Source organism: Symphalangus syndactylus, chromosome 8, assembly GCF_028878055.3.
Source record: "Symphalangus syndactylus isolate Jambi chromosome 8, NHGRI_mSymSyn1-v2.1_pri, whole genome shotgun sequence".
Lineage (NCBI taxonomy): Eukaryota > Metazoa > Chordata > Mammalia > Primates > Hylobatidae > Symphalangus > Symphalangus syndactylus.
Genome location: NC_072430.2, coordinates 135,869,680 through 135,884,219, shown reverse-complemented (window position 1 = coordinate 135,884,219; position 14,540 = coordinate 135,869,680). Strand labels below are relative to the sequence as shown.

Genomic DNA, 14,540 nt, shown 5'->3' with positions numbered 1-14,540 from the left:
GTACTTAAAAACTCTAATGCCAACAGCTAACAGTTATCAAGCACTTACTATATACTGGACTGCTTCACACAAGTTATATGTACTAACTCTATCTTCATACTCTTCCTATAAAGTAGGTACTATGTTTTTTTTATTCTTTTTTGATACAGGGTCTCACTATGTTGCCCAGGCTGAAGTTCAATGGCAAAATACACAGCTCAATGCAGCCTCAACTTCCCAGGCTCAGGTGATTCGCCCACCTGTCTCCCCCAAATAGCTGGGACTATAGTCATATGGATGCTACCATGCCCAGCTAACTTTTTGTACTTTTTGCAGAGATGGGGTTTCGCCATGTTGCCCACACTGGGCTCAAATTCCTGGGCTCAAGTGATCCTCCCGCCTTAGCCTCCCAAAGTGCTAGGATTACAGGCGTGAGCCACAGGGCCCAATCAGGTACTGTTTTGAGTATACTAATATATTATTAATATAACTAACATAATTTACCATGTAAATCATTTTGATTAGATTCTTAACATATTGGCACCCATAATTATTAAGCTGAGCTACCCTGGGCACACTGCCTATGGGGTAGCCCTGTTCCACAAGGAGCAGTATCAAAAAAAAAAAATTAAGCTGATAAATACTTTTTTAAAGCGTGTTCAAATAATTATAAGTCAAGTTGGAAAAGTTCTAGTTTCATTGAAAATCACTGTATATGGAACTCTAGGAAGAAAAAGGTTTGGATATGCAAACATCGTGGTATGTAGGTAAAGAGAAGAATTTAAACAAAAGGCTTAAGGATATAAAGAGAGGGGAGAGCTGTAGATCAGTCTGTTTGGCTCAGGCCAGGCTAAGGAATTTAAATGCAGGCAACAGGGAAGGCTTAGGAAGCTCAAGTAGAAACGTGGCATGGAATCCTAGTGACAAATAAAACCTCAATTAGGTCAAGAAAGTCAAATGCTTTGGAGTTAGAAAGGAAGCAGAAGGTATTACGTGGCAAAGTAGCCTAAATTTTTCATGAAACTAAACAAAACAATGACCAATTTTACCATTCAAAACATTATGTTCTTGTTATGAAATAACTTTGGATACATTTTTATTCCAAATAAAAGGAGATACTTGTCTTTAAAAACTAATAACCTTTGGGAAATTAGTCTTCCATGGGTTGGGTGACCTAATGTTCTGCTCTTCCTGAAATAGGCTCTATTTACACCTGTCACCCTGGTACTTTGTCCAGTTAGTGACCCTTTTTACTCTCAAAAGTGTCCCAGTTTGAACCGGACTGTGGTGATACTGCACAGCTCTGTACGTTTGCCAAAAAGCATTAAATTGTACACTTACCATGGGTAGATTTTATGGTATGTAAATTTACACCTCAATAAAGTAATTTAAAAAGAAGTCCCAATTTGAATGACAAGTTAGATGGTCACCCGATCCATATGCCATGGCCTGAAGGCCTTAAAAGTGGTTAAGTGACATTCTGCAAAGGGACGATTATCCCAAGGAATTCTTTTACAAGAAGACAAACTTTCTTTTATACCAAGACAACTTCTAGCCACATGACATCAAAATAAGCCCCAGCCAAAAAGAAAGTCTCAGAGATCCAATGATATAGAAGTTGATCTCTATAGGCCCTGCCACTAATGATTCATTGACCTTGTAAGTATGAAAGCAACACTATTAATTATCCCGATTTAATGAGGCAACCTAAGCCAGTGTGCTACTCTAACTAAAATCTGCTCTAAAACCATACGTGGTCTCTATTTGCTTCAAAAGGATACATATATTGTTAAAAGCTTTGGCGTGTTGCTGGCTTTAAATATTAAAGCTAGAAACTTTTCCAACTTCAACTTTAACTCTGGAGTCCAGGAATCCTAAAGAAAAAAACAAGGGAACAAAAATACAAACATTAGATTACTAAGTACCAACAGTATCATCAAGTTGAGGTCATTAGGCTAAAAAACCCTGCACAGTGATTGAAACCAAAAGCAAAATGCCAGTGATGTGAGGCTGTGAAAAACAAGTTTTAGGACATCTGACCAACTCATTTATAGAAGATTCAAGTGCCCACAGTAGGAAGAAAAAATAGAGTTCTTTCATAAACAGGGAAAAAATAACCCTGAACATGATTTGAGTATTTCATGTGATTTAAACACAGTCGTGACAAGGAACCTTATTAGGCTGCATACCAAAAATAGTTCAGTACAGTCTAGGCATGCACAGCACTGGGAGGCGTAACATAAACAATTATCACTAAGTTACTGAGAGTCTCCCTGAGAAAGGGACTCATTTCCACAAACCTCGTCTAGATAAGAAAAAAGGACAGAAGCTATTTTCTGCCACAAATACCCCATCATGTCAAGAATTATGATATAGTCTTAGCATGATTTGTCCTTTAAAAATAAATTATTTATCTCAAATAATGCTCATTAAGAAGAAAAAATTAATGACTTAAATAAGAAAAAACATAACAAGTAACAATCTTTGTCTTAGGACAATTTTCCTTATACTCTTTATACAGAAATATCTTCCACCCAAACCAAGAAGTTCCACAAAAAAGCAGCTAAGCCACTAAAAATTCATACCCACCATCCTCTTGGATGCTGCCCCATGGCCCTCATCCTTCCCCACTGTCTCATCCTTCCCCACTGTCTCTGCCTCTCCAGCTCTGTATCCTCCTCCATGCCTCCCACCCCCACCCAATCATTCTAGCCAGTATGTCATCTGATTTCTGGAAAAAATACTGCCAGATGAGCAGAAAGTTCTTTTTTTTTTTTTTTTTTTTTTGAGACAGAGTCTTGCTTTGTCACCCAGGCTGGAGTGCAGTGGCTTGATCTATGCTTACTACAACCTCCACCGCCCAGGTTCAAGCGACTCTCCTGCCTCAGCCTGTTGAGTAGCTGGCATTACAGGCGAGGGTCACCAAGCCTGGCTAATTTTTTTTTTTTTTTTTTTGGTAGAGACAGGGTTTCACCATGTTGGCCAGGCTGGTCGTGAACTCCTGACCTCAAGTGATCCACCTGCCTTGGCCTTCCAAAGTGCTGGGATTACAGGCATGAGCCACCATACCCGATCAGAGAGTTCTTATATTTAAAAAAAATTGTGTAATTCCCTGATACTGCATGATAACTTTGTTTATAAGGTGTGTGTTATCATGGATTGAACTGTGTTCCCTCAAAATACACGCTGAAGTCCTAACTCCTGGTACCTCAGAGCATGAGGTCATTGGGATATTGCAGATGTAATTAAAGATAAGGTCACACTGGAGTAGGGTGGGTCCTTAATCCAATATGATCTTAATCCAATATGTCCTTACAAAAAGAAGAAAATTTAGACCCAGACACAGAAGGAAGACGGCCAAGTGACGATGGAGACAGAGACTGGAATGATGCTGCCACAGTCACAGAACACACGGGGCTACCAGAAGCTGGGAGCGGAAAGGAAGGCTCCTCCCCTAGGATTCAGGGACAGCATAGCCCTGCCAACACCTTGATTTCAGATTTGTAGCCTCCAGAACTGTAAGACAATGAATGTCGACTGTCTTAAGGCATCTGGCCTGTGGTACTTTGTTAGGGCAGCCCTAGGGAAACCACCCAGGTGCTACAACTCAAGGTGGTCTATGCTCAACCACACAGAAGAATCTCAGGAAAGGACTGCTATGTCTCAAAAAACAAACAAAACAAAATGCTTGGGACAGGCAGACTTCCAGTTAGATTGCTCTATTGTTGATTACTATTTTGTATAACCAACAAATATGTATTTTCAATGTAGTTACTTACTTTATGATGCTCTGCTAATGACAGGGATGAGACTGAAATAAAGCCTCTTTGGACATGAGTCACCTATTTTTTCTTGACCATTCTTATTTTTTCTGTGCTTTCAACTCTGAGAACAAGAACATTTCCAAGCTGGGCATGGTGGCTCGATTTGTTAAATGAACAGGAGGTCAGAGACAGGAGGAAAATTAGAGCAAGGAAGCCAAGGAATTTTTTTTTTTTTTTTTTTTTTTTTGAGACGGAGTCTTGCTCTGTCGCCCAGGCTGGAGTGCAGTGGTGTGATCTCGGCTCGCTCCAACCTCCGCCTCCCGCGTTCAAGAGATTTTCCTGCCCCAGCCTCCGGAGTAGCTAGGATTACAGGCATTAGCCACCATGCCTGGCTAATTTTTGTATTTTTAGTAGAGACAGGTTTTCATCATGTTGGCCAGGCTGGTCTGGAACTCCTGACCTCAAGTGATCCGCCCACCTTGGCCTTCCAAACTGCTAGGATTAGAGGTGTAAGCCACTGCACCTGGCCTAAAGTTTTAATGTATTAAAGAAATAAAAGACAGGAAGGAATGAGAGACTGTAAAAATGTCTCAGCAATTTCAATAAACAACAAAAAAATAAACTTCTAAAAAAAAGAGTTAACTGAAATTACAAATTCAATGAAAAGGTTAAAGAACAGATTAAACATAGGTGGAGGGTGAGTTTGTGAACTGGAAGGCAGATGTGAAGAGATCACCCAGAATACAGCCAGAGAGATTAAGAGAAGAAAAACGTAAGATGTTAAAAGGTATGGCGAGCACAATGATGTGCACGTTCTTAGCACTACTCAGCTGAACCCTCAGAAATGGTCAAAATGGTGGTGGCGCACGCCTATAGCTTAGCTACTCAGGAGGCTGAAGTGGGAGGATCACTTGAGACCAGGAGGTCAAGGCTGTAGTGAGCTATAATCATGCACTCCAGCCTGGGGGATAGAGTGAGACCCTATCTCTTTAATAAAAAAAAAAAAAAAAAAAAAATTCAAAATGGTAAATCTTATGTTATGTGTATTTTACAATTTTTTTAATGAAGAAAAAGACATGGAGAATATAATAAGTCTAATATACATTTAGTCAGATATCTAGGAGATAATAAAGAGAATGATAATATACAAAGAGATACTAATTGAGCATTTTTCAGAGTTGTTGAAAGACACAAAACTTCACATCCAGGAAAACCAACAAATCTCAAGTAAAAATAGAAATCTATCCCTAGAAACACTGTAGGGAAATGATACAAACCCAGAGGCCAGAGAAAAGAGATTGATCACCTTCAAAGGAATGGCAATTAGACTGACAGCCAACTTCAAAATAGCAGGAATGCGAGCTAGGAAATGATGCAATCCAGCTAGGATTTGTATCTTCAATGTAGTAAGAGACAATAACTGTAAACCCAGTATACTAATCCTATCTGAGAAAGCAATAAAGACACTGCAGTCAAACAAGAACTCAAAGAAGAGATCTTCAAGGAAAGGGGGTTTTAAAGACATGTACTTAAATAAGAGGAGACAACTATCCCAGATGGAAGGTCGTTAACACAAGATGGAATGATGAACAAAAATACTGGTAGCTATAAGGGAAAATCTACACACACTGATTGCATAAAATAGTAAAACTTCCTAATTTGTACATTTAAAATATATAACTAAGATACTTGACACACACACACAAAAAAACGACATAAATCGCGAAGGGGACGAATGAAGTTAATGCATTCTGAGTTCCTTGAATGTTCTGGAAGAAAATGAAGATTAAATTTAGACTTTATGGCTAGGCGTGATGGCTCATACGTGTAATCCTAGCACTTTGGGAGGCTGAGGCAGGCGGGTCACCTGATGTCAGGAGTTTGAGACCAGCCTGGCCAACATGGAGAAACCCCGTCTCTACTAAAAATACAAAAATTAGCCAGACACGGTGACGCGTGCCTATAATCCCAGCTACTCAGGAGCCTGAGGCAGGAGAATCGCTTGTACCCGGGAGGTGGTGGTTGCAGTGAGCCAAGATCAAGCCATTGCACTCCAGCCCGGGTGACAAGGGTGAAACTCCATCTCAAAACAAAAAACAAAAAACAAAAAACTGACTTTATTATGTATACATACATACTAAAATATCTGTGATTACCATTAAAAGAACATATGTAGACTAACAAAAGAAAAAAATGGAATAAAATGAATCTCCATGAATACGGAAGGTCATTAAATTCCTGAAACCACCAGAAGCTGAACTCCACCTTGGAACACCAAATCTGAGTGAGTCAAGCTGCCAGCTGCAGCCTCTGCTAGGCCCCATCCCCAATTCTGCCAGCTCTACTGCCACCTGGATCCAAGCTTTATCTATGCCACTATGCCAGAATATTCACGAACAGAATACTCAGGAACAGAAGTCTCACTGTGAGAAAATCTACCATACCCTTCCAAAAATATTTATTTTTAGAAATTTTTAAATTTAATTTTTAATTTTTTAAAATTTATTTTTATTATTTTCTTTGTTTTAATCCTCCAAGACATCTGAACCCTTCCAAATTTAATCACATTCTTAACTACTTTTTTCTTCAACCTTCTGGGAGAGGAAGTAGGTAAAACTAAATCTAGAATTATCAAGAAAAAACAGCAAAAATTTCAACTTGGGCTACTCTACAAAAGGCCTGCTTTAATGAAAGCAGTCAACTAAGTAACCTTCAGTTTAGCAGTTACTATTCAGGAGGGATGAAAGTTGTTTTTTTGTTTGTTTGTTTGTTTGTTTTTTATACTTTAGGTTTTAGGGTACATGTGCACAATGTGCAGGTTTGTTACATATGTATCCATGTGCCATGTTGGTTTGCTGCACCCATTAACTCGTCATTTAGCATTAGGTATATCTCCTAATGCTGTCCCTCCCCTCTCCCCCCACTCCACAACAGTCCCTGGAGTGTGATGTTCCCCTTCCTGTGTCCATGAGTTCTCATTGTTCAATTCCCACCTATGAGTGAGAACATGCGGTGTTTGGTTTCTTGTCCTTGAGATAGTTTACTGAGAATGATGTTTTCCAGTTTCATCCATGTCCCTAAAAAGGACATTAACTCATCATTTTTTTATGGCTGCATAGTATTCCATGGTGTATATGTGCCACATTTTCTTAATCCAGTCTATCGTTGTTGGACATTTGGGTTGGTTCCAAGTCTTTGCTATTGTGAATAGTGCCACAATAAACATACGTGTGCATGCGTCTTTATAGCAGCATGATTTATAGTCCTTTGGGTATATACCCAGTAATGGGATGGCTGGGTCAAATGGTATTTCTAGTTCTAGATCCCTGAGGAATCGCCACACTGACTTCCACAATGGTTGAACTAGTTTACAGTCCCACCAACAGTGTAAAAGCCTTCCTATTTCTCCACATCCTCTCCAGCACCTGTTGTTTCCTGACTTTTTAATGATGGCCATTCTAACTGGTGTGAGATGGTATCTCATTGTGGTTTTGATTTGCATTTCTCTGATGGCCAGTGATGATGAGCATTTTTGCATGTGTTTTTTGGCTGCATAAATGTCTTCTTTTGAGATGTGTCTGTTCATGTCCTTCGCCCACTTTTTGATGGGGTTGTTTGTTTTTTTCTTGTAAATTTGTTTGAGTTCATTGTAGATTCTGGATATTAGCCCTTTGTCAGATGAGTGGGTTGCAAAAATTTTCTCCCATTCTGTAGGTTGCCTGTTCACTCTGATGGTGGTTTCTTTTGCTGTGCAGAAGCTCTTTAGTTTAATTGGATCCCATTTGTCAATTTTGGCTTTTGTTGCCATTGAAAGTTGTTTTACAGAATTACAACTGAATGGGATGCTGAAATGTACTGGGATTTGGGAGAATTGCATCAGTTGCTGTTGAGTGACAGAGTGACCTGGGTGACAGAATGAGACTCTGTCTCCAAAAAACAAACAAACAAACAAACAAACAAGGCGCGGTGGCTCACGCCTGTAATCCTAGCACTTTGGGAAGCCGAGGCAGGTGGATCACCTGAGGTCAGGAGTTCAAGACCAGCCTGGCCAACATGGTGAAACCCCGTCTCTACTAAAAATACAACAGTGAGCCAGGTGTGGTGGTGCGCACCCGTCGCCCCAGCTAAACTGAGGAGGCTGAGGCAAGAGAATCGCTTGAACCCAGGAGGCAGAGGTTGCAGTGAGCCGAGATCGCGCCACTATACTCCAGCCTGGGCGACAAAACCAACCAAACAAATAAACAAAACATATGTGTGTTACAATTCATAGAACTATACATCCTGAAAAGTCAATTCTGTGTGTGATAATGTAAAAATTTTTAAGTTGCCATTCGAGCAGGTGAGAATCCTTGCTTTCTGTAATTTTTTTTTTTTTTTTTGAGACAAGGTCTCACTCTGTTGCCCAGGATGGAGTGCAGTGCCACTCTTGGTTCACTGCAACCTTCACCTCCCGGGTTTGAGCAACTCTTCTGCCTCAGCCTCCTGAGTAGCTGGAATTACAGGCACGTGCCACCACGCCTGGCTAATTTTTGTACTTTTAGTAGAGACAGGGTCTCCCCATGTTGGCCAGGCTGGTCTCGAACTCCTGGCCTCAAGTGATATACCCACCTCGGCCTCCCAAAGTGCTGGGATTACAGGCATGAGCCACTGTGCCCAGCCAACTTTCTGTAACATTTTAACACTGGTACACATATGCCTAAAAACTACTTTTGTTTGCTTTGATGTATATATAAAGGGAATCACATAACATGTCCTCTCTTGTATCTGGCTTAAGATTTCATCAATGTGTAATTTCGTTCATTCATTCTCATTGATGTACAATATTCCATTGTGTGAATATAACATTATGTATTTATGCATGCTCTTGTTGGTGTACAATTGGGTTGTTCCTAGTTTTTGCTATTACAAAGTGTTAATTACTGTAACTCTTCCAGATTTAATGTATGTACAAGTTGCAAACCACTGCTAGTATAGGATGGCAAAAACCAAACCTAACCATCCAATAGGAGACTGACTAAACAAATTATGGTTACAACTAAAAATAATAATAATGTAAGCAAATTTTAGTTTTTTAAAGCATCATTCAGAAGCCCCCAGCATATAGAAGGTAAAACCACAATGTCACCCAGGATCTGACACAAGAGTTAAAAGCTGACACTTACCTGGAAGAGTTCTTTAAATGAGGGGTGCACCATAGGGTTGGGAACAAAAGGAAGGGCATAGAAAGGAAGAAACTCTGTGGTCTGGCTCAAGGCTGCCCCTTTGGTCTCCAGGTAGGTTTTGAAGTAAGAAATCTTTTCATCCAGCTCCTCTTTGTCCTAGAAGAAGGGAAAACACTTGTTTGAGGTCTCCAGCTCAATGCCCAGTCTATCTGCTCACCCCATTTTCTCTCTGAGGCTCCTTCTGTCCCAATCGTGTCATTGGCATCCCCTATCTAGCCTGGCAGGTGCATTGTCTCTAGAATTCTACCATCCACTCTAAATTTCCCCCTTAATGAAACTATGTCAGGAAGATCAGAGAACTATATATACAGTTCAATATGCTGCTTTTTAACTTTATTATTGCCATTTTCTCATGTCCTTAAAATTCTTCGTAAACACTTTTAATGGCAGGACAAAACCTCATCTTGTCTATCACATTTATTTAACTAGTTTCCCCATTATTACATAGACACACTGCTTCTACTTTTCAGATATAGATAAGTATCTGTCTGCATTCCCATGCCTCCAGCAGGAGTGGTTTCTAAAGGTTAACAGGCATTTCTTTATGGTGTTGGAAACAGAAGCTTCCAAGTCACTCCTTTCCTTTCTTGTGCTAAGGCCTGGGCTCGCTCTGTGTCACTATTCCATGTATATCCCAGGCAAGTCAGTTCCCCTCTTATGGCTTCTATCTCCTCTTGGCCCTCAATGAGAAAACCAGAGGAGGTGAATGTGGGGCTTTGCTCCCACACTGGCTTTACCAATCATGGCCTTCACAGTCTCGTACATAGACTAAGCCTGTTCTTACAAACACATCTCAGTTGACCTATACCATGAGCCCTCTTTTGACCCCCAGACTTAAACAGAAATACAAACAGAAAATGAAAATCTCCTGTGATCTTCCCTGCAAGAGTGATAGCCTTCCAACAACAGCTACCACAATGTACGGTCCTGCTGCTCCCTCTGCCACTGTCCCCACCTTTGGTGTTCTGACATTCTCATGTGTTCACCTTGGTCCACAGGGCAGTAATTAATGCACGGGGTCAAATGCCAGCTTGCCTCTGCTGCCCTTCTGTCATTTACTCTGCACTCAAAGCTCAGCCACCGCAGCAGCTTCACATTTCAGCCCTCTCCTCTCTTCCCATCTCCAGCCCCATCTGGGAAAGGACTGCAGATGCTAAATTCAACCTATCACTCAAAAGGACTTTCCATAAAGAGACGTACTCTTTTCCACTACTTAAGTTTAAATGTGTGTTCTGGCCAGACACAGTGGCTCACACCTGTAATCCTAGCACTTTGGGAGGCCAAGGTGAGAGGACTGTTTGAGCCCAGGAGTTCAAAACCAGCCTGGGCAACACAGCAAGACCCTTTCTCTACAATAAATAAGTAAATAAATTTATGTTCTAATATAGGGTCTAATATGCAGCTGAAATATGTGTTCTCTTAGACATACACGCCTACATACTAAGTTGCCAAATAAACTTTATTTTGATGAGGTTTCAAAAACTTGAGGTATTTAGAAAAACAACATAGCTTTGATTACAGAAATTATTAAATCTCCATAGAAATTAGAATATAAACTGCTGGGAATACAGTAGAAAATCACTCACCAGGACAGAGGATGCCTGTACCTTGTAAGCATTATGACAGCACAGCCACATATGAAATCCACGCCCATGCAGACAATGACAGCAAACACTGTTCCTTAACACAGCACTCAGACCCACCCGCACCACCAGGTAAACCCACCGGCCTCCCCACAGAGTACTTCAAAAGATAGATGGCAAAATGGATGTGGAGATAGAATTCCAGCTTCTGGGCAAAGGAGTCCCCATCTCGGACGGAACTTGGAATGTGCTCCTCCCACAGATCGAAGAACACCTTCTGGTCTCCATTGTCAAATGCAGCGACAAGATCCTTCTGTGGAGAAGACATCAGACTATACCTCGTTGTAAATTTCAACACCCAAAATTCTCACAACCCACTCAACGCCACAGATCTCCCATATACTCCTTTTCAGAGGTAAAGGATAGAAAAATAGAGATCCCACAGGATTCAAGCTCCTGAGCCTGCGATTCCTGCAGACCAACCCTGGTTTCCCACACCTTTGCAATATCTAATCTGGGCAGTATAAAGAACACACAAAACATTTAAGGTCTTTGAAATGAAAGAATCAGGCACAGAACAAAGACTCGGGGCCAGAGAACTCTCGGACACGTAAATATACTGAAGTCACCCTTTGGACCTGCTGACCCACAGCGTGCAACTGACAAAAGCTATCCAGACCGAGTCTAGCCAGGCCTCCCAGGAGCAAACCTCACAGGCACGGAAGGTTGCTGATAGCACGGCTCCACATCCTGGAGTGGCTGGGAGCCCACACACACTGACCCAGTCAATCCTGGGCCTGGGAGATAGCGCTGCCACTTGCCCCATTGCTAGAAGCACACCAGGCTGAGATGGAGCTGAAGGAAGCCACCACAGACCCCAATATACCATAAGGTGACTGTCCATGCCTGCCAGCTGCAGCTGCAGCGACAGAGAATGCCGAAGATGGAGGAAGGAGCACCGGCTCAGTGCCGTTTGATCACAGAGCTGTATGAGTCTACCTGCGACAATGACAGCGTCATGATTTAGCATGCACTAGTTCAAAGAATTCTGGAGAAAGGAGGTGGCAATTATCATGCCACCTGTCTCACAAAGAAGATAACTCACCTGTCACAAATACCTGTGGCATAATTTTGTGGATTTAAGTATGAGGCAGAAGTCAAATAGCTTCTTAAGAGTCCAAAACAATGCAGCTGCTACTGTTCTTTTTGTATCAAATGCCCAAGATGTTTGTACTTACGTTTTATGCTCAACTGCAACAGTGTTTCTGAGATTGGATTTTCTACAGAATCCCCACTTCCCCACCCAATACCATTGTTATTTACCACCATTATTGGCCATTGTTATTTTATACTTTTAAAAATGAGTTTATGGGTGAGATGGCTCACACCTGTAATCCCAGCACTTTGGGAGGCCAAGGCAGGTGGTTCACAAGGTCAGGAGTTTGAGACCAGCCTGACCAACATGGTGAAACCCTTTCTCTACTAAAAATACAAAAATTAGCCAGGCATGGTGGTGCATGCCTATAATCCCAGCTACTCTGGAGGCTGAGGCAGGAGAATTGCTTGAACCCGGGAGGCGGAGGTTGGAGTGAGCCGAGATTGCACCACTGTACTCCAGCCTGGGCAACAGAGTGAGACGCCATCTCAAAAACAAAACAAAAAAGTGAGTTTACATGGCCGGGCGTGGTAGCTCACACCTGTAATCCCAGCACTTTGGAAGGCCAAAGTGGGCAGATCGTTTGAGCCCAGGAGTTCAAGACGAGCCTGGACAACATGGTGAAACCCTGTCTCTACAAAAAATACAAAAATTAGCTGGGTGTGGTGACATGTGCCTGTAGTCCCAGCTACCTGGGAGGCTGAGGTGGGAGGACCATCTGAGCCCTGGAGGTAGAGGCTACACTGAGCTAAGATTGCACCACTGTATTTCAGCCTAAGCAACAGAATGAGACCCTGTCTCAGAAAAAAAAAAAGAAAGAAAAAACGTTTACAGATAATTTTCCTGCATAATTGTCATTTTTTAAAATTACTTGTTTTATCTGTTTATAAGCAAATTTTCTAACATAAAATGGAAATGTATAGAGAACAAATAATGTAACACTGTTTGGTTACACATAAGTCAAAGATGTTGATTGGTAAGAATCCTCAAATCTGAATATTACAAAAATGTTCACTATGTCATGTGATCAAGAACTGTCTCTGAATACTGCCTTATGCTGGAAGGTGCCGGTTACATTTCAAGTAAACTTGGAATTTTTCAAATAAGCCCTACAATGAGCATCTACCTCCTCAAGGCTGGCTCTTCTGTTCCTCCCGGACACAGGTGAGGGACAGTCTGTTAACACCTGTGGGTGAGGGTTGCCAAAACAAAGCACAAGCAGCTGAATGCAGCCACTTCTTGGAAGAATTTGGGGAAGCTGACCAGAGACCTGCATGCTTGTTAATGACTGCCACAAAGGTGAAGGGATCCTCCCAGGGGAAGTGCTGTGGGGCCAGGCTCAGCCCCACGCTCGCCTCTACCAAGGTCCCAAGCAAGCCCTGTGCCCATTCCTGAGGGGGCCTTGCCATGAGAAGTGAGGTGACCAAGAGCTCCCTGACTGTGTGGATGAGGTGAGTGCAGACTCTTGTGAAATGTTATGGCTTAGAGAAAAGATATTTTAACAACGTGGCTTGGCAGAGTCCACAAGTCAAATGGCCCATCTACAGTTTGTTCTAAGGTCTGTATTTGTGGACCTGAAACCACAGACCTTTGCTATGTCATTATAATCACATCTATCATCCTTCCTAACTCATGAATCATATTCTGTACCTGGAAATGATCCCTGAGCTTAAAATAATACCCACACATAAAAGAATCCGCTATTATAACTTACAGTCACAAAATATTGGTGATGTTCTATAAACCATGATCAAAGCAGAATCAACAAGATGAGAAAATGTGTGCACCATCAATAGTAACTTGTAAACACACACGCTTCTTACACCTCACCACAATGTAAACATACTTAACACTACTGAACTATACACATAAAACTGCTTGGGGAAACTCACTATTTTTTGAGTTCCACTAACAATTAGCATATTTTGCTGAACCTCAGTTCTAGGTATATTTTTTTATTTTTCTTTCTGAAATTTTTTCCCCACTCTTCTTCATTCAAACCAGGCATTTTTCATTTGGGAAATCTACCACAGTGGGGGACACAGCTGTTGATTGGATGAGCAGAAAAGATGTGCTTGTGACAATCAGAAAGTTTCAAGGTCTTTCAAGTTATATAAAAATGGACCTGAAGACATCAGAGAAATACAAATCAAAACTATGACAAGATATCACTTCAAACCCATCAAAATGGCGAGCATTTTAAAAACACACACAGAAAATAACAAGCATTGGCAAGGATGTAGAGAAACTGGAACGCTTATGTACTGCTGGTGGGAATGGAAAATGGTATAACCACTTTGTAAAACAGCTTGGCAATTCCTCAAAAAATTAAAAATAGAACTACCATATGATCCAGCAATACTTCTGGGTATACATCCAAAAGAACAGAAAGCAAGGCCTTAAAGAGATACTTGCACACCCACGTTCACTGCAGCACTATTTTTTTTTTTTTTTTTTTGAGACGAAGTCTCACTCTTGTATCCCAGGCTGGAGTGCAATGGTGGGATCTTGGCTCACTGCAACCTCTGCCTCCCAGGTTCAAGTGATTCTCCTGCCTCAGCCTCCTAGGTAGCTGGGATTACAGGTGCCTGCCACTATGCCCCGCTAATTTTTGTATTTTATTATTTTTTTTTTTTAGTAGAGACGGGGTTTCACCATGTTGGCCAGGCTGGGCTTGAACCCCTGACCTCAGGTGATCTGCCCACCTCGGCCTCCCAAAGTGCTGGGATTACAGGCATGAGCCACCACACCCAGCCCCAACAGCACTATTCTTAATAGCCAAGAGGTGGAAGCGACCCAAGTGTCCATCAACAGAAGAATAGATAAACAAACTGTG

General features: G+C 41.6%; 1 protein-coding gene across 14 annotated transcripts in view; it reads right to left on the bottom strand.

The window, feature by feature from the left end:
* Window positions 1–14,540, bottom strand: part of ARMC9 (armadillo repeat containing 9) — a 203,459-nt gene that overhangs the window by 176,214 nt on the left and 12,705 nt on the right. For 13 of the 14 annotated variants that reach the window (XR_010122244.1, XR_010122243.1, XM_063645291.1 and 10 more), the window contains exons 4-6: window positions 10,691–10,861; window positions 8,906–9,061; window positions 1,761–1,853 (exon numbers count right to left, since the gene is read on the bottom strand). Coding sequence is in view for 12 of the 14 variants with exons in the window: in XM_063645291.1 (XP_063501361.1) it covers window positions 1,761–1,853; window positions 8,906–9,061; window positions 10,691–10,861 (420 nt within the window). In the remaining 2 variants the exon portion in view is untranslated. The remainder of the gene's footprint in view (window positions 1–1,760; window positions 1,854–8,905; window positions 9,062–10,690; window positions 10,862–14,540) is intronic. The other variant, XM_063645292.1, reaches the window with a different exon arrangement.